General features: G+C 36.5%; 1 protein-coding gene across 1 annotated transcript in view; it reads right to left on the bottom strand.

Moving 5' to 3' along the window:
* Window positions 1–20,499, bottom strand: part of Ccdc85a (coiled-coil domain containing 85A) — a 186,493-nt gene that overhangs the window by 28,189 nt on the left and 137,805 nt on the right. The window contains exon 5 of the mRNA XM_013017917.1: window positions 11,846–11,922. Within this exon, the coding sequence (XP_012873371.1) occupies window positions 11,846–11,922 (77 nt within the window). The remainder of the gene's footprint in view (window positions 1–11,845; window positions 11,923–20,499) is intronic.

Raw genomic sequence — 20,499 nt, 5'->3', positions numbered from 1 at the left:
GGAGTTTTTGCGGAAGGAAGCAAGAGTCTTAAAGAGTAGCTGCAATTGAGCCAGAAGGTAAGTGATAGGAAGACTACTAACAATTTAATTTGGGGACTAGTATTGTCTTTAAGATTGCTAATAGAATGTGATCTTATTATTCTAAATCAATTGTTACTGGAGCAATGGAATTTCATAGTGAATATCAAAACAGATGGTCCAGAAACTAAATGAGATTTCTTGGATAACTCTCAAGTCAGACCACAATGGTACCACACCAAGTTAGTTCTAGTGATGATGGTGGTGAGGGCGATGGTAGTGGGTATGTTGCCTTCAACACCATCGTGCTTCAAAAGAAACTAACTTGCTATGTGACAGATTTGAACAAAATGGGAAGAATAGACTAGTAATAAAAGAAAATATCAACATAGGCCTTACTTCTGACCATTAGTGAACACTCCTCTACATGTAAAATAGGTATGATGATAGGTACCAAGTTCAAACTGGAAATCATCATTAGTATGAACTTGAGTCTGAGCCAGTATCCTGGTATTGTGGTTATGGTTAGTGTTTGACACACAGACAAATGTTCAGGGTGAAATGAGTGACTCCATTGACTCTATCCTGTGTACAATGTGCAGCCGGAGATAGACTTCTCTAAGAAGTCTATCATATATGGACCAAACTGTTCCTCACAGAACAAAAGGTACATCTGGTGAAAATTAAAGAAACTGTACACTATCATTTTTATGACTTACTAATAAAAATTAAATAATGAACAATATGAAGCAATATGTGATATATCTCATTTAAGTGATATTGTGGTATCTGATATATCACAATCCACATGATATTTATACTGAACAATATCATAACTAAAGTCTTCAAAAAAATTGGTGCTTGTCCTCGGGCTTGAACTCAGGCCATGGGCACTGTCTCTGGGCTTCTTTTACACAAGGCTAGCACTCTACCACTTGTGTCACAGGTCCATTTTGGCTTTTGGGTATTTATTGGAGATAAGAATCCCATGGATTTTCCTGCTCAAGCTGTCTTCAAACCCTGATCCTCAGCTCTCAGCCTCCTGAGTAGCTAGGATTGTAAGTGTGAGTTACAGGTGCCAGACTCATATCTAAAGTATTTTTGACTTGAACAATATGGTATCATTGATGATAGCTTTGAGAAACAAACAAGAAACTATAACTAAAACAAGTCCTATTTTACAATTCCTGATTCTGATGAATTCTATCAATAGTAAGATCCTGACCAGAATCCAGGTTTAAGCAAGTAACATTTGAGGATCAGCAGCCTTTACCCGCTCTCATATCCATTTCTACCTCATCTACCAATGTCAAAAGTATAATACATCTGACGCCCCTAACCAAGAGAATCTTCTGCAATAAAAGCCAATTCCCATGAAGCCCAATGAGCCATCTTCTTCACAATTGTCTGTTTAACAAGTGCAGCCTTAAGCAGACATCTCCAGGGTCCATTCCAATCAACCAAGATCCTTACCAGCTACCTTAACTCTAGTAAAACTTACTAACAAAAGCCAGGAAGTTCTGTTGGTTAAGAAATCATGTATGACAATAGGAGAGGGACTTGTTTCAAACAAAGTAACATATTTTAAAGCACACCGCCAAACTGCTAACCTTTGTTTAAAGCTCTAGCCATCCAAATTCCAACTGCAGCTTCTGTTAACTTTTGGCACTTGATACTTGTAAGGCACCCAAAAGGAGAAGAGCCTACCATTCCTACCCAATTTAATCAGATTTACTAGATCATGATTTATTTCTGAGTGTGCATTTTATGTTTTCTACTTAGGAGATTTTTATAGTTATGGATATTAAATGTCCTAGCATTTAAAAATATTTAAATGAAAAAACAATTACCTCTCTTTGACATTAATATACACCGGCCTTGGGTGCCAAAGCAGTTGACATGTCCTGGCTATTAAAGGCCTTCTATCTCACAGTCCAAAACAGCTCCCATCTGGTCTTAAGTTTCAAACACTAGAATTCCTGCCTGGAATGTTGTTCTGTAGCAAATGAGGGGCATTTTACGTTATAAGAAAACAGGGTTTAATCCTGCATTTGCTCTACTTCATTTGAGTAAGATTTATATTTCTTCTGTCATCTGCATAATTCTCTGTCCAACTTTTTCCCAATATAACTGATAAGAATAAAATAGATAAATAAAACTATTTATTTATTATTTGGGGCTGGCCTCTAAACCAATGACCCCATGTTGTCAGAGAAGGTACAAAAAGCTCTCTATCTCCTTTATATGGTTTATTTTACCCTTTTTTGTTTTACTTTTTTGAGCCAGTCCTGGGCTTAAACTAAGTCTGGGCACTGTCCCTGAGGTTTTCCTTTCCTTTTTTTATTTTTTCTAGTTCTGGGGCTTGAACTCAGGGACACTCTCTCTGAGCTTCTTTGTGTTCAAGGCTAGAGCTCTGCCCTGAGCCCAAGCACCACTCCAAGCTTTTTCTAAGTAGTTTCTTTTTTGGGAGATAAGAGTCTCATGGACTTTCTGACTCAGGCTGAATTCAAACCACAATCCGCAAATCTCAGCCCCCTGAGTAGCTAGGATTACAGGTGTAAGCCACGAGCACTCATTTCATTTGAACATTGTTTCTATACCACTAACTATATGGTAGAAGACAAAAAAAAATCTTAAAGTGATACATATTTTGAAAGAGGGCCTCATTATCTGGGTGTCTCACTGCAGCATCTCAAATAAATAACTGAGGTGAATTGATTTTTGTACAGCATTGTGAAGTTTGGGGACAGAGTTCTCCATAGGATAATTAACCAAGTAGACCTATATCAATAAAAGATAATGAATTCAAGGGAAGAACATTTTTCAAAAGAGTGTCTCTTGATCAATAATTATTCCTTCATACCTGTTTCCTGAGTTTAATACTAGAATCCTGGGGTAAATATTTACATTATTTATGGAATTGGGCTTTGTAACACAGAGAAACCCAGCAAAAGTGACCAAGTTGGTCTCAGAGAACATTTAGGAGCTGCAACTGCAGGAGCTATGCCAATGGACAGGACCTCATTGTAAAAGACAGCCTTTAGCTGGGTGCCAGTGGCTCACACTTGTAATCCTATCTACTCAGGAGACCCTAAGGATCACAATTAAAGCCAGTCCAGGCAGGAAATCCATGAGAATCTTATCTCCAATTAACCACCAAAAACCAGAAGTGGTGCTGTGGCTCAAGTGGTAGAGTGCTGAAGAGTTCAAGGTCTAGAGTTCAAGCCCCATGACCAACCGGAAAAAAAAAGTCGGCCTATAACCAGGGATAGCAAACTTAGAAACCCACAAGATTAGATTTAAGGTAATGGGTGCCAACTGTGCACTTTAAAGAGGAGGAGCCCCAAAAGGTAAGCTTGCAAGGGCTGATCCACTAAAGGATCCACATACTATCTCTGGGACCCCAACACAATCACAATTTACTATTCAGTGGCATTGCTCAATAGGTACGTAGTTTTTCTAAAATCTTCAACTGTCTATTCTACTTGTAGACTTTGTAAGGTAAATTCAAAATAACCCCTAATTCTTCTTCTAATAATTACTTACTAAGCTATCATAGAAGGCCTAAAACAGTTAAGCTAAAACTTGTCACTTAATATGCTCTCTTCATCCTGTTTCCCTACGCATACTCTGATTAGTGGTCTATGTTATCATGGTATTATACAGGTTCCATGACAAATGTAAAAGATATTATGTAAGACCTCATTATAAACTGTAAAAGCTACATTGACCATTGTCCCAGTGTACAAGCAATGGTTTTGATTTCATTCTCTGTCTCAAAATAAAGCTCAAGAAAGGCCCATCCATTGTTTGTAGGCTATTTGAAATGCTCTGGTTTACAAAGTAGATTTAATAAATCAGAGATCCTTTGGGGGAAAAAAACAATTTTGTTCATTTGCATGTTGTTTTTTATGAGTAATACAGCTTAGCTGGCTTTGATTTATATTCAGGTTCTCTTCCGTTATTCACTTCAGTCTAGCTACATTGCAAAAAACTAATGTGTGATATTTCCTGTCTCTGTCATCTGTTTTGCATAGTATGTTGTTTTGGCTTATCTTAGAATTGAATTTCTGGGAATTATTTACATTATTAAATAAAGAATATTATTGTTTAAGTGTAAAGTAGAGGTAGATAAAGTTAATTTCCTTGCATTTCCTATTCTGTTACTGTTCCTTGTCATCATTTTTAAAAAATTCCCTCTATGAAACAACACATTACTACTTTTAGAATATTTTTAAATGTCATCTTTTTAAGACACCACCTAAACACTTAAATTTAGGATTGCAAAAGAAAATACAAATTCAGGTGATCACTAAAATTCATACCAAACTTCTAATGGCATTTTCTTCTCAAACAATGATACTTCATAAAGAACAGTGTATATTCTAAAATACAGTAAGAATGTTCTTATTTTTAAACTGTCTTTCAACTGTTGCATTAATGAACCATATCTAAAGTATAGTTCAATGGTCCTCATAGGATCACCAATAAAGAGGTTGGGATACGAGTCTACCTGCACTTCCTGTGGCTGCTCCTCATCACTGGATGCATCTAACTCACTCATCTTTAATGCTGTCTTTAATTTCTCTTCTTAAATAAGAAAGCTGCATTCCAGGACTTCATAATTTGCAAGCGTATAAGATATAAAATGAAGCCTTTATTATACTTAGGCTCAGGATATTCAAAGCTAGAAGGAATCACACAGAGAAATGAAAAGCAAAGGGCTTTTGTACATAGATGGTATTGATAACTATCACTTGTTTATTTTCAATCTGCATGTTGTCGGCGAAAATTAGTATCATATGTTCATTTTATATGATTTTATATAAAGCAGAAAAACATCACACTAGTTTATCAACCCACCACATGTACATGATGTGATGTTGCTTCAAACATACATACCAAGGACTAATGTTTCAATTGATTTAATAGGTATCTAATGAAATGTATTAACTTTAAGATCAGTGGATAAAATAACCCACAGTAAAAAAAAGGCATTTGTAAATAAAAGACTGTTGAGTGAAAAGTATTTTGAGAAATTTTAGGGTGAAACTGATTCTACATATACCTTACACAGAGTTACAGACTCTGATAAGAACCACTGAATTTCAGAGCTGAGATAACCCACATTCATAGGGAAGGTGTACAAGGCCCAGAGAAGTTAGGAATATCCTCCTGGTCTAACAGCTAATTAAGGACAGATCAAAGCCTAGATATAGTTCCAGTAAATCCTGCTCTCTCTTCTTTCTAGCATGTCTGCCTCTTCTAGTCATTTGTTTACTAACAGGGTCAGCTTTCTCATTATGACTTTTAGATTCTGATCACGTTTTCACATAATGACAGTTCTTTAAGAAAGTCTCAAATCCCTTGAAAATTTATATACTCACAACTATTCTGTTAAAGAATATAGATACAGGCATTTACTATACATAGTAAGGTTGTAGCTAAATAATATAGATGCTGCCTATATTTTTTGTCTAATTCTCTATGTAGAAGGGGGAATGCAGTCAAGAATTCGAAGTATATCTTACAAAATTTTAAAAAAAGGGAGTGTTAGTGGTAGGTAAGGCCTTGCATTATCTTAGATAATTTTTCCCATCAATTTTCCTCTTTCTGCTATTTTCCCCAACAGATAAACTTTTCCCTAATCTAGTTTCCATCAATTTGGGTTTTCTAGCACACACACACACAATTTATTTATTCACAATTATCTGCTTCTCTCTTCCATTCTAATATACCCACATCACTTACGGAGCTCCCCTCTGTCCCTTTAAAGCTATATTGAACTATTAAACCTTTCCTTCTACTGAATATGTGCATTGTTCACAAGCACTGTGCACTAGTGAAGCCTATTTTCCCCAAATTTGACTCCAGGAGCAATCAATCTTTAATGGGTTTCTCTATTCTTCCTATCAGTAGTATCCAGATTCTACCCAGGCTGTGTGACATAATTAGGGCTTCTCTACATGAGAAAAAAATAGTAATTATGTCTAAACTACTCTTTAGGATTACAGGGTGACAATCTCCACACAAATCACTGTTGAAGAATACTACATTTGTTTTAAGTATCCTGGGCAGCCTTACTCTGTGACTGCTTTTTGTGCAAGCGTTGCTGATTTTTCTTTTTCCAAAGCAGTTCTCCCTATAAAAGAGCCATGTGTTTAAAGCCCTGCAAGACACAAAACATATTGGCAAAACATAGTCAGAAGATGTGCAAAAGAGAAAGCAGCAAAAAACAGTGATTAAATATCCTCTCTGCAGAAAAAAGTGCAGATCAGGAAAGAATCCTCCCATCCCTGTGCAGCACGCAGGTGACATCTGCATCTGCACTGAGAGGTGAGGGCAGGCTTCTGAGATGTGACTGGACCAGGCTGTGTTGCCATGGAAGTGTGAGGCGCAATTTCCTAAGCTCCTGTGTACTCTTCTCAGCACTTCTGGCAACGGTGACAGGTTCTTTTCCTTTGTTCAGAAACTGCTCTGGAAACAACCCTGCCTCCTTCACAAGGCATTGAAAGACTGAATTGTGCGGTCACATTGTAATCAAATTACATGAGAGGGAGATTTTTCATTTCCAGTCCTAAAATTAGCCTCTTTGTGTGTGTGCTAACAGCACAGAAATAGCAACACTTGCTGAGAGGGCCCACTCAGTGGAGATCCCAATTGCCAGGCCTTTCAAAAGGGTCTCCAGGAGCCCTGCACAGGGGCAGGTGGGCAGGCACAGGACACCTGGCAATTCCAGGCCCTTACTGATTCTGAAAAGCAGCCCTCATATGTTGGTCTCAGGGGCGGGGGTGTGTTTCAGGAAGGGCCTCCAAGGGGCCACGTACACATTGTGTTTGCCAAGCAGATGTTGCTGCCAGAGCATTTGATCAAAAGGAATAGATTTCCCAGTAGGACTCTTCATAAATGTTCTTAATTGACTCTGGACCAGCAGCAAACAGTTTGCTTCATGTCTCCTGCCCTGTTCATGATGCAAAACCCAAAAATAAATGTGGAATAGGTGCGATGAGTTTAAACGTGATTACTGACTTACTTCAGGCATATATCTCAATGGTAACTAAAGTCTTCAAAGGGTACCACTATTTTTTATAATAATACATCATCCAAAATTGAAAGAATTTTTTTAATTAAATAGAATTCTTCACTCCATGTAGAGTATGTAAACATTAGCTCTATCTGGATTAATAAATCCCTATGACATCAAGCAAAACACAATGCAATGAGCAGAGAGATCTAACCAAGGAATTGTATGTGGACTAACCAATCACATCTCAATCTTCAAAATTCAATATGAAAAGCTCTGCTCTATCAGTCTCCCTCCCACCTACAGTTCACTCTGAACAGAAAGCCTTCTCTATGACCATGTTCTGCTACATGTGAATTTTCCATGTAGATGTGAATATCTGTGAGTGTGCAAGACAACTTTATGATTCTGAAGTATTATTTTAGAAAGTGTCAGGAAGGAATAACATGGCCCTATCATTTGTGATAGACACCATTATCTCAAGAAAAACAGCAATGGTATTGATCACAAATGAAAAAAAAAAAAGTCCAGCATTAGGCATGAACAGAATGAATGCTTAACGAATCTTAGATTGATACATACATACAACTTTACAATAAATGTTGAAAGAAATGAATTTGACAAGTTAAAAATAGCTTTAGTAGCTTATGACACTGAATTGCATTAATGGTATTAAATGATTGCAGAAGGCACTGTGCATAATGCTAAAAGAACATCAGCTCAGGTTATATCTTGGTGGGAGTCCAACCTTAATTAGCTGTCAACCACTTTAATACCCCTAACCTCTGTGAACCTGATATATGCTTTCACTAGAAAAGGGGTTGTGCTATCAGATCTGTAAGATTCTACTCAGCTCTGAAGAAAATCCGTAACTTTGTATCCAGAAAAATTTGTGTTTATACTTAAGTATATTAAAAAAAACAAGTATATATAAAATGTATCAGAACTAAAACATTATACCATATAGAATCTGTTTTTTATAAGTGGCATTTATGTTATTGTGGGTGATTCTATATTTTTGGAATCAAAGTTGGTAACACCATAGATAGCAGTTACCTATATTGGAATAACATGTGATCTTCATTTGGGGTTCACATCACCTCAAGTATTTGAGTAGTGAAATAGACCAGTTTGAGTACTGTAGAAAAATGGGATTATATGCTACCTTCTTAAATATTTTTAAATGTGGTCATTAAAAAATGTTCACATCGGGCTGGGAAGGTGGCTCAGTGGTAGAGTGCTTGCCCTGCATGCATGAGTCCCTGGGTTCGATTCCTGGGCACCACATAAGCAGAAAAAGCCAGAAGTGGCACTGTGGCTCAAGTGGTAGAGCACTAGCCTTGAGCTGAAGAGCTGAGGGACAGACAGTACACAGGCCCAGAGTTCAGGCCCAGGACCGACAAAAAAAAAAAAAAAAGTTCACATCTGTTTATTTCCTCGAGGAAGGAGATCTTTATTTTTTATCAACTTTTAAAAGAGGTATTTCTTGTGAAATAAAATACCCAGCCAATAATACTGCCATTTCTAAAAATAACAAAGCTGTTCTTACTGTGAGAGGGCCTGGCCATTCTGGGACACTGAAATCCCACCACACTTCCATGGGCCCCTCTTACCACTGGGGAGAATCAGCTCAACCTTTACCACTGTTCTGAAGGATGCAAGACAGAAAGCCATTATTTACACCTGGGAGCACAAACTACAAGAGCTGAAAAGAGCGTCATCTACAATTGAACAATTTCCCCTGACCAGAAAGAAACAAAAAGCACCCATTCCACCTGGTTTATTTTTAAATATGTATGCTGCTAAGACAAGGTTGTGCCTTCTCATTATTATACACAATACAAGGATTCTGAGAAGAGATACCTTCCTCAAAAATTGCTTTTACTATCAGCAGAGAACCTGGAACTGGCCACAAAAGATAACTAATACTAAAAAAAAATGTTGGTATAATTTGTGGAGGGGAAGGGAAAAAAGAAATTGTTTAAATAGGGATACAGGTGGACCCATTGCAACAATGACATGTACAAGACGTTATGTTGAAAAACGAACTTTTCAACTTTGGCATAGTGGGAGAAGGGGGGAGGGGTGCGGGAGACAGGAAGGGTAAACAAAGAAGGAGGCAGCAATGCTTGATAAGAAATGTACTCATTACTTTGCCCATGTAATTGTAACCCCTCTGTACGGTATTTTCACAATAAAAAAAATTTTAAAAAAAACAAAATAAAAATACCTGATATACTTACTATTCAAATTGCTAATTATATTCTGGGGGAAACTGACACACTTCTAAAGATTTGGGATTTTAAAAGAACCAAAAAACTTTCTAATCAAGGCACAGTGAGCAATCTCTCATAATTGAAAATCAAGTGTTCAAATACTGAGACTAATTTATTCAGGAATGTCAGCATGTAGCACTGAATTGACCTTGTAACTAACACTGAACAGTCAGAAATAGTCTCTACAGGGAAAACTCATCAGACCTTCTTTGTAATAGTACAAATAATCTCTGAATAAGTTGTACATGACTTGTATTTTCCAGGCCAAATCTCAGTCTGTCATATGGGTGTCCATTAAATGATTCTCATTGCTCTGAGATCTCTTTACTGGGTTTAATCCTAGGATCTCATTATGTTGATGTTCATGTTAGTTTGAACTTATAAAAGTAGTTGTGAATAGTCATGCTATCATATCTATCTTAGCTGTAAATGAAGACAATAGTCAACTTATTGTATTATTAAAAATTTAGCAAATATTCTTTGAAAACTGAGACCTATTACAGTATTTCTATAGCCTAATAGCATATTTCAAATAGTGAATTTCTTTTGCACTAAGTTACATTGATAATATAAATGCATGTTTAATTAAATCTAAAACATTTTCTCCATTTTTAATATCTCTGATATAAGCAAGAATCCAACATGGTATATTGATATCTTTTCTCTTTTGAAATGATATATACAATCATGGCATTTCACAACCTTTCTTTGCCATTTCTGGAAGGGAAAAACTAAACAAAAAAAAACTGACAGAAAAATAGCAATGTGGTTAAAAGAATACCATTGACCAGTTGAACTTGATAATCACTATTTGATCTCTTCTAGTTTTAACTTTGCAAGCATTATAGTACTGTCTTAAATAGATAATGTCAATACAGCTGAGGGCTATTCAGGTTTCCTTCCACAATTTTAACAATGCTACAAATCTTTAAAAATCAAACTTGTCCTTTTCCTATCTGTTGGGCATCTGTTTTTAATAAAATGACATACATGCTACATTTCAATGGTTGATACAACCCTCAAATCTTAGAGAAATTAGTGTATTGTTTATAAGCTTTTTCTCGTTTCTTTTCTTTGATACTCCTTGCTGCCTAAAAAAATAGACAGCCATGTCTTATATCAAGAGTCCTATAAAACCATAGCAAGAATCCAACATAAAGAGAAAAAACAACTTAAAAAATAGAAAAAGAAAAAGGGGAAAAGGTAAGAAAGAAAACTCTGTATTAGTATCCTATTTAATAACATAAACAATCTTTTTCCTCATCATAAGTTTACATATATACCTACATTTATATAATAAATTGAGAAAGAGGAGATTCATTTTATTAATTCCATGATTTCTAGGCAAATAGTTGGCTATTCGATAGGAGAGAAAGTACTTCTTTTTCTTTTGTCAGTTGGTGGTGGGGCTTGAACTCTAAGCCTGGGCACTGTCTCTCAGCTCTTCAGCTCAAGATGAGCACTTTACCACTTGAGCCACAGAGCTACTTCCGGTTTTCTGAGTGTTTTATTGGAGATAAGAGTCTCATGGAGTTTCCTGCCTGGGCTGGCTTTGAACCATGATCCTCAGATCTAGCCTCCTGAGTAGCTAGGATTATAGGCGTGAGCTACTGACACCCAGCAAGAAAGTATTTTTATATGTAGTACATGGCAGCCAAAATAATCATGAATGATCAAAATTAGTTTTTAAAAATGAATTTTAAAAGTATTTACAACCTCTCTTCCTGTTTACTAGATATGAGATATATTTTCCCTTAGTAACTTATAAAATAAAAACTAGCCACCCTAAAGTGAAAAGAAAAGAAGATTTAGAAAACTCACAGATATCAAAATAAATTTTATGTCTTCACATTTATTAAGGAAACTAACCCTAGAATCAGTAGATATATTCAAGCCCTCCACAAAACATTTTGGAAAACCATCATCTCAGAAACATGATTCTCCCCCAACCTACCATCCTACAGAAACAATTGTGTAAGTGAAATATATGACAAAGTATTAAATATCCCAGAGAAAGTGTTCCATATATATTCACCAGGGGAAAAAAGAAATAAAGTCCCAAAGTAAAAACTGTCAGTTACTGTCAATACTTTGTTGCACTAAAAGAGCTCAATTTTGTCACAAAGAATTTTAGAAAGTACTAATTAAAATATGAAAACTCCAAACTTCCTCCAACTTTACCTGGCTCATAAATTAGCATTTTTTAAGTAAATCCCTCCCCTATCTCTACTGACTGCATGCATGATGTATATGGGAAGTATTACTAAAGTGTCATTATTTCCCATTCTCCTCTTATAATTAGTCCACATGCTTATTTTGGACACTTACATCCTCCAGTGTACCCACTGGAAATCTGGATAATAGGATGACCATCGTGAAACATTAACATACTCTACATGATGAATGGCTACTTACAAAATGATGTCTACCATTGAAAGGAAAACACATAATTGAGACTTTACATTTCAAATAAGAAAGCTCAACTCCAATGGCACTGACTAGCTATGAGCTTCTGGAAGTCACCCACCTGGGGTAGCATGCGATTTTCTTCTTCCAGCTGTCTTACTCTTGCCTCCAGCTGCCTAACATAGGACAAGGTTGATTCTAAAATTGAAAAGAAAGAACTCACATTATCCACACAGGTCTTGTTCAGTACACTGTCAGGATTTTTCTGGCTTGATTTGTTCAATCAGATTAAGTGATTGCTTAGTCTGTTATTAAAAAAAAAAAAAAAAGGAAGGAAGAAAGAAAAAGACTTCCCAGAAAAACAAGAGCAGATACTATTTATTGAACCTGCAAACAGTTTTGAACAACTGAACAGTATTAAGCAGAATTAGAGAAACTTCTAGATCATGAGATTGAAGGGTTATATACACCAGTGAGCACTTTCAACTTTAAGCATCTTGAAGACAGTTACCCCTCTTTTCTCATTTTGTGCATTCTTTTATTTGTCTCCCACACTAGGCATTTTTTTGCAATATAATCCACAAGCAAGATAATTTACCAGGATTATTAACAGTACAGAATAAACAAGTGTCAAATACCTTGTTATCTTCATTTTTTCCAATTAATTGTTCAAATTTCAAGAGCAACATTTGTTCTGAGAAATCTACAGGTGTTAACTACAACATTCAGAAACCAGCCATAGCAGGACTTCATAGTTAAATGTATGGTGAATTTTTACTCAATTTTGGCTGTCACAGAGACCCAAATTTAGTTTTTTTTCTTTTCAAACTTTTGGGTAGGCTATTGTCAATAGCATTGACATTGATTCTTGTTTTCAATTCTTCATGGATCAGATAGATGCTAGAAGCAAAGAATCAGCATCAAACTCAATTTCTGTTTTGTTCCCAAACTCTTGATAGCAAGATTTGATAACATTTTGTCAAAAAGAGGGTTCCAGATAGAGAACTATATCATGCCATTTTTATGGAAGAACTTGATAGTAATTCTCCTTCACTGAAATTAAATATACAAGTAAGCCAGAGTGAAGCATAGTTGCAAGTTATTCAGCATCCAGGAATATATTTCAGGTGTGGTTAAAAGTACATGGTAACAGAATCCCTCCGGAACTTAATTCCATAGTTAATACTAATGCCACAGAAACTCCTTAGAGGTTCATGTTATTTGGCCTTAGAAACACACAAAAAAGCATAATCCAAGATGACACTGCATTCAAGAGGCAAATGTATGGAGCCCCTAGTAAAGTTACTGTTGCATGAAAACCTTGACTTGAAATTCATCATGCATGGGATTGGGAAGGTGGCTCAGTGGTAGAGTGCTTGCCTGGCATGCATGAGGCCCAGGGTTCAATTCCTCAGCACCACATAAGCAGAAAAGGCCAGAAGTGGTATTGTGGCTCAAGTGGTAGAGCACTATCCTTGAGCTGAAGAGTTGAGGGACAGTGCCCAGGCCTAGAGTTCAGGCCCCAGGACCAACCAAAAAAAAAAAAATCCCATGGCTCCCCTTATTTGCAATAACTATTATATATATGAGACAAGTAGAAAAGGTCAGATAAGATGATGTTAAGCAAAATGAACCTCAAGATAAGGACCAAGTAGTTTTTTTCTTTCTTGCTATTGCTTCTAATGTATTTGTAAGGTGCCATGTGATTTTTTTTGTTGCTTTGTATGGCCCTCCCCTATGGTATAACCCCTGTTTTCACTGTATTTGATGTTGGTATAATTTGGGGAGGGGAAGGGAAAAAAAACAGATTTTTAAATAGGGATACAGGTTGACTCATTGCAACAATGGGATGTACAAGACACTATGTTGGGGTGCAGGGGAGAGTATAGTTGTGGAGATGAGATGTAAGGGATGGTAGGGGGAAAACAAAGGAGGAGACAACAATGCTTAATAAGAAATGTACTCATTACTGTACTCATGTAACTGTAACCCCTCCTCTGTACAGTATTCTCACAATAAAAAAAAAACTTATTAAATAAAAAAAGAAATTCATCACGCATGTGGAATATTTTTAAATCTGGGAAGTGCTTAAATGAACCCAATTCTTATTTTGTGATTTCAAATTGTGAAAGCAGCAAGCTAAGTTAGGGAAATAGTCCAAGCTAGTAGAGCACTTGCTAGGAAGCCCTGGGTTTAATACCCAGTACTGGGGGCGGAAAGAGAATTAAAAAGCCAATTTTTTTTACATATAAAATGTTCATCTTTAATTCATAAATATAACAATTAAGCTCATTCCTGCTGTGAACATAGCATGCCTGTTTTCACAATGATTTGCAGAAAACCACTGTCAACATTAATAGGATACAATGATGCCCACATGGAAATGGAAATAAATCTTGAGAATTCCTCATCTATATATTTATATATAGAAATATAAAGTAAAGGAAACAAGATATTTGCTATAGATATGTCTTCATATTTTAGCTTAATGAAATGGGAATGTGTTGCTTTACTGACTTTTCAAAAAATGGGAAACATACAGCACAAAGGAGTAAAAAATTCTTGATTTAACTAATCTGCTTTTACACCAGCAAATGAATAAGTGATTTACAGATCCCTGAAATCTGATTACAGATGGCCTGATTTACAGTTTTGTAATTCCAGCTTTCTTGTCAAGAAAAATAGCCATTAGCTAAAGACCATCCAAATGAAAATTTGTTCAACCATATTCTATTAAAGTAACAAAAATTAATTGTTTTCTCCTTTCTTCACAATCTACAGCATATCTTTATTGTTCCTATATTGCTCTACCTTTCTGGCTGTGATATTTCACACAATGGAAAGGACTCTATGCAAAGAAATTTGGGTGATACTTGAAAAAGGCCATTGAATAGTATAATTGTCTTATTTATGAATTGAGTGACTATCTTCAATCACTATATTTCCCTCTTGGAAATCTTCCACTTGCATAAATGATGATATGATACTGCATATGTACTTAAACATCTAAGGTATTATGGATGTCAATTCATTCAAAGGGAGTGAATTCTTGAGTTTTAAGGCAGAATTACAACAGAACAAGTCCAAATCTTCATTCCAAAGCATCCACTGAAAATGTGGTATATAAACAGATAGAGAGCATTTTAAACAGATAAAACTAACTCTTTTTAATATTTTATTTTATTGCAAAGGTGATGTACAGATGGGTCAGTTACATAATTAAAATAATTTTACCCCTCCCTCATTTTCTCCCACTTTCCCTCTCTCTTACTCCCCTCCACTCCACCCTCCAAGTTACAAAGTTGTTTTTTTTTTTCCAACATAGTATCTTGTGAGTACCACTGTTGCTTTGGTTCACCCTTTGCCCTTCTCACCATTTGGTTATTCCCCTTCCCTTCCCTAAGTTAGAAAAAAGGTATGTATAAGACACAGGGTACAAAAACAAAAACAAAACAAAAACCAACTGTGGCAACAGGTGATAAACCAAAAAGAAATAACTTCACACAGTACATGAATTTAAAAAAAAACAACTCTTGTTTCCATATCTTGGAGTTCATTTCAATTAGCATCACTTTATATAGTCATATGTACATAGCTATTGAACTATTGTGATCCTCTGCTAGGACTATCCTAGACATATACTAATTATTACTAGTGGTGCTGTGGCTCAATTGGTAGAGTGCTAACCTTCAGCAAAAGAAGCTCAAGGACAGTGCCCAGGCCCTGAGTTCAAGCCTCAGGACTGGCCAAAAAAAGAACATGAGTCTCTGAGTTCAAGCCTGCCAAAAAAGAAAAAAAAATTTAAATGGAAGCAAAAGTAAGGGAAATTTGAGTTCACCCCATTAACACTGTTTGATGGTTGGGAAGAAGAAAGGGTAAGTGATTATAGGTTCTAAGATTCTCAGGACACAAATTCCCTTTTAGTACTACAAGCTCAACTGCCAGGTTCCAGTATGTCCCATGAATGGTTCTAATGTGATGGTGATCGGTGAGGTGATCGGTCTGGAAAAACTAACATCACACCACAGTAATACAGGTTGCAATATTTCAATATCCCCCAAAGGTATTTATTTCTCTCTCCATCCTGAGAAACACATGGATAACTAGACATTAAAAAAGCAAGGAAAGGCAAATCATAAATATATATGAAAGTCTAGTGACAAGCTCAAGATATTTTTGATTGTCATAGACTTTCTAAACAAACCATTCCTTTCTCTGTTTCATAGAACCTACACATAAAAGTTCATAGCACCTATTTATAATAAAACAAATGCCAGAAATGTGCACAATAATTCTACTAAATATTGTATTTTTCCAAATAGGTCCAGTTTTAGAGGTAGAGTGTGTCTTAGAGGTTTCCAAAATCACCCTGTCTCCCAAGCTCTAGATTTGCTTAGGAAACAAGAGAACCAAAGTGCACAGGCTCATGACACTGGCTACTAACATTGGGGTTTCATCAAATATAGTCAAAATATTTTGTTTCATTACTATGGTACCACAGTGATTCTCATATGAGATCTTCTAATCATACGGTGAGGCCTAGCTTCTCACATAGATGAATAAATGCTAAATTCCCCATTCTTCTTGGTTTTAGATATTTATGTTGGATTTACTTTTGAGTAACCTAATATTTTCACTAGACAATAACCTTAACTTAATTTCAATTCTGTTCTCCTGAAATATATTCAATGACTTAAAGGAGTTCAATGTTTTCCTCTGCCATTTAAAAATACTCTGACCAGCCGGGCGGCGGTGGCTCACGCTGGTAATCCTAGCTACTAAGGAGGTGAGGATTGCGGTTCAAAGCCAGCCCGGGCAGAAAAGTCCTTGAGACTCTTATCTCCAACAAACCACTAGAAAACTAGAAGTGGCACTGTGGTTCAAGCGGTAGAGCACTCGCCTTGAGCTGAAGAGTGCAGGTATAGCACTCAAGCCCAGAGTTCAAGCCCCACGACCAACAAAAAAAAAAATTCTCTAACCAAAATATTAAACCCTCTTTCCCTCTCTCTGGTTTCAAAAGCAGTGTTTCTCCCTGCAGAAAGAAATAGCTCTCCTGGAAATCACTTGGGAATTGCTGATCATTGTGTGTTGATAGTATATCAGTAATAGTTGCAATTCTCTCAGGCTTGTCAAAGTTCTGAGTGGTTTTGATTAAAATGCTGTCATACCTCCCAAATTCTAGGGCAGAAAATAAATCTGGTATTTAAACACTCCAATACAACCACATTTGCAGAAGCATAATGGAGGGCCAAGCACCATTAGCTCATACCTATAATCCTAGCTACTTGGGAGGCTGAGATCTGACCATTGTTGTTCAAAGCCAGCCTACATAGATAAAGACGCTTATGCCTAATTACCAAAAAAGCAAGAAGTGGGACTGTAGCTCAAGTAGTAGAGCACTAGCTCTGAGCTAAAAAGCTCAGAGACACTGCATAGACTCTGAGGTCCAGCCCCAGGACTGGAACCCCTCCTAGATAAATAAATAAATAGTGTAAAGGAGTAAATCATTTTGAAGACTGTAATGGCTGTAGGTTTAGCTTTTCTGTGGGTAAGAGGAATCCATTCTTTGAAAGTTTACCCACTTTAAACTTATTTTGACATTTCATTGTCATTGCAATAGTATTAAGAGGTAAAACATAATGAGCTGATTTATGAGGGTTCTCCCCTTATGGTAGGTTAGGTACCCCTATAAAAGAGTAAATTTGGCCCCTCTTCCTCTCTTACCATTTAGCCATTGAAGATATGGCAAGAAGGTACTTACTAGATGTTGTCCATTGATTTTGGCCTCTAGAGATGTGAGCTACATTTCCATTCAGTATAAGTTACCCAGGTTTTGAAATTCTCTTTAGCAGCAGAATAGACTAAACTAGCCTCTTCAACCAACAGTGCTGGCAGAAATGGCTATACATGTGCAGAAATCTGAAATTAGGTCCTTATATGTTACCATGCACCAGAATCAATTCCAAATGGATCAAAGATCTCAATGTAAGGTCAAATACGATGGAAATATTACAGGAAGGGATAGGGGAAATACTAGGGCTCCTTGGCACAGGTCAAAACTTCTTAATTAAAGATCCAGAATCACAACAAATCAAAGAAAGACTGAATAAATGGGATTATATCACACTGAAGAGTTTCTGCATGACTAGCAAGCTAAATACAAAAGCCCACAGAATGGGAGAGGATCTTCACTAGATATGCATCAGACAAGGGCTTCACATCTAAACTATGCCTAGAACTCAAAAAATTAAGCTCCCCAAAACAAATCCCAACCAATTAGTAAATGGGCTTAAGACTTACAGAGAGACTTCTCTGATGAAGAAGTAAGAATGCCAATGGACACATATAGAGATGGTCAACATCTCTGGCCATAAAATGCAAATCAAAACAACATTGAGATTTCACCTTACCCTAGTTAGAATGGCCATTATCAAGATATCTAATAAAAACAGATTGTGGCAGGGATGTGGCCAAAAGGCAACCCAACTACACTATTGATGGGACTGTAAACTTGTTCAACCACTCTGGAAAGCAGTATGGAGAGGTTCCTCAAAAGACTAAACATAGAGCTTCCCTAGGACCCAGCAAACCCACTTTGGGCATTTACCCAAGTGAGCACAAACAAGACTCTACTAAAGCTACCAGCACAACCATGTTCACTGTAGTATTATTTACCATAGCTAAGATATGGAACCAACCTAGATGCCCCTCAGTAGATGAATGAATCAAGAAAATGTGGTATATATTCACAATGGGATTCTATGCCTCCATCAGAAAAAATGACATTGCCCCATTCATAAGGAAGTGGTAAGACTTGGCAAAATTATATTAAGCAAAGTAAACCAGACCCAAAGAAATATAGGTTGCATGGCTTCTCTGATTTGTAGTAATTAGAATGTGCCTAAAAAATCTGCAAGTAAAAGACAAATGGAAAGTAAAAGACAAATAATTACACTTGTACACGATAAGTTAAGCATGACTGTAAACATTCACATAGTGGGACCAAAGGAGGATATTCCTAGGAGAGATCACAAAGGCTCAATAGCTATGTGCATATGGTCATATAAAATGATGCTTATTGAAATGAACTCCAAGAAATGAAAACAAGAAGTTTTTTTTGTTTGTTTGTTTTCTGTATTTTCCCCTTGTTTTGTTGCTGTTTTTTATTTCTGTACATTGTGTCTTGTATGTAGGTTTATCTGATTTGAGGAAAGGAAGAGGAAGCTCTGGAACAGTGGGACAAAGGGTGAATCATTTCAGTAATGATACTCACTAGACACTAGGTTGAAAATGAACTATACAACTTGTGGGGGAGGGGAATCAGGAGGGAAAAAATGAAGAAAACAAAGGAAGAGGTGATATTGTTCAAAAAGAAATGTACTCGTTGTTAGCATACAGAAAAGCCATTGATTTGGGGGGGTTAATTTTATACCCTGCTACTTTGCCAAAGTTTTGAATCAGCTTGAGTAATTTGGGAGTGGAGTCTATGCAGATGCTGGAGGGGATGTGGACAGAAGGGAACTTTACTGCATTGTTGGTGGGAGTGTAAACTTGTTCAACCACTTTGGAAAGTAGTGTGGATGTTCCTCAAAAGACTCCACATAGAGCTTCCCTATGACCCAGCAATCACACTTTTGGGCATTTAGCCAAATGTTTACAAACAAGACCACACTAAAGCTACCAGCACGAGTATGTTTATTGCAGCATTATTTACTATAGCTAAGATATGAACCAATCCAGATGCCCCTCAGTAGATGAATGGATCAAGAAAATGTGGTATATATACACAATGGAATTCTATGCCTCCATCAGAAAGAATGACATTGCCCCATTTTGGAAAGGCTTGGAAAAAGTTATATTAAGTGAAGTAAGCCAGGCCCAAAGAAACATAGGTCCCATGGTTTCCCTTATTTGCAATATCTAGTATATGTCTGAGTCAAGCAGAAAAGAACAGATAAGATGATGTTAGGAAATGAACCCTAAGATATGTATTCAAATGTTTTTTTTTCTTTCATGCGATTGTTTCTAACACATTTATAAGATTATTTCTTTGTTGCTTTGTATGTCCTCTCCCACATTATAACCCCTGATTTCACTGTATTTGATGTTGGTATAATTTGTGGAGGGGAAGGGGGAAAAACAAGTCGTTTAAATAGGGATACAGGTGGAGCCATTGCAACAATGAGATGTACAAGTCGATATGTCGAAAATGAACTTTACAACTTTGGTGGGGGGGTGGGGAGGATTGAGTGTGGGGGCAGGGGGAAGATGGGAAGGGATGGGAAGGGGAAACAAAGGAGGAGGCTACAATGTTTGATAAGAAATGTACTCATTATCTTGCCCATGTAATTGTAACCCCTCTGTACAGTATTTTCACAATAAAAAAGAAAAAGAAAAAAAGAAATGTACTCATTACCTGACTTATATAACTATAATCCTACTGTATATCATCTATTCAATATAAATAAATATCAAATGCAAAATAAAAATACAATAAAATGATTTACAAAAATGAAAGAATAGGCTAAAATAATTTCCTTCATCAAGAGCCCAATGAACAGCCATATGATTCCAATTCATCAGCAATCACTGCAATAAACCCCGAGCTCAAAACACATGGCTTGTCCTAATTCCAGGTTAATTCCACTACTTGCAAGGCTTTATACATTCCTAAGAAAATTATTTCAGAACTATACATTCAAGGATATTCTGACAAAGTGCTTTTCTTCCTCAAGCAAGCAAAGGTCAGCTTCCACTTAGAATTCAAATTATCTC

Source organism: Dipodomys ordii, unplaced genomic scaffold, assembly GCF_000151885.1.
Source record: "Dipodomys ordii isolate 6190 unplaced genomic scaffold, Dord_2.0 Scaffold37, whole genome shotgun sequence".
NCBI lineage: Eukaryota > Metazoa > Chordata > Mammalia > Rodentia > Heteromyidae > Dipodomys > Dipodomys ordii.
Note: the sequence above shows the minus strand (reverse complement) of the source record. Positions and strands in the feature narration are given on the sequence as shown.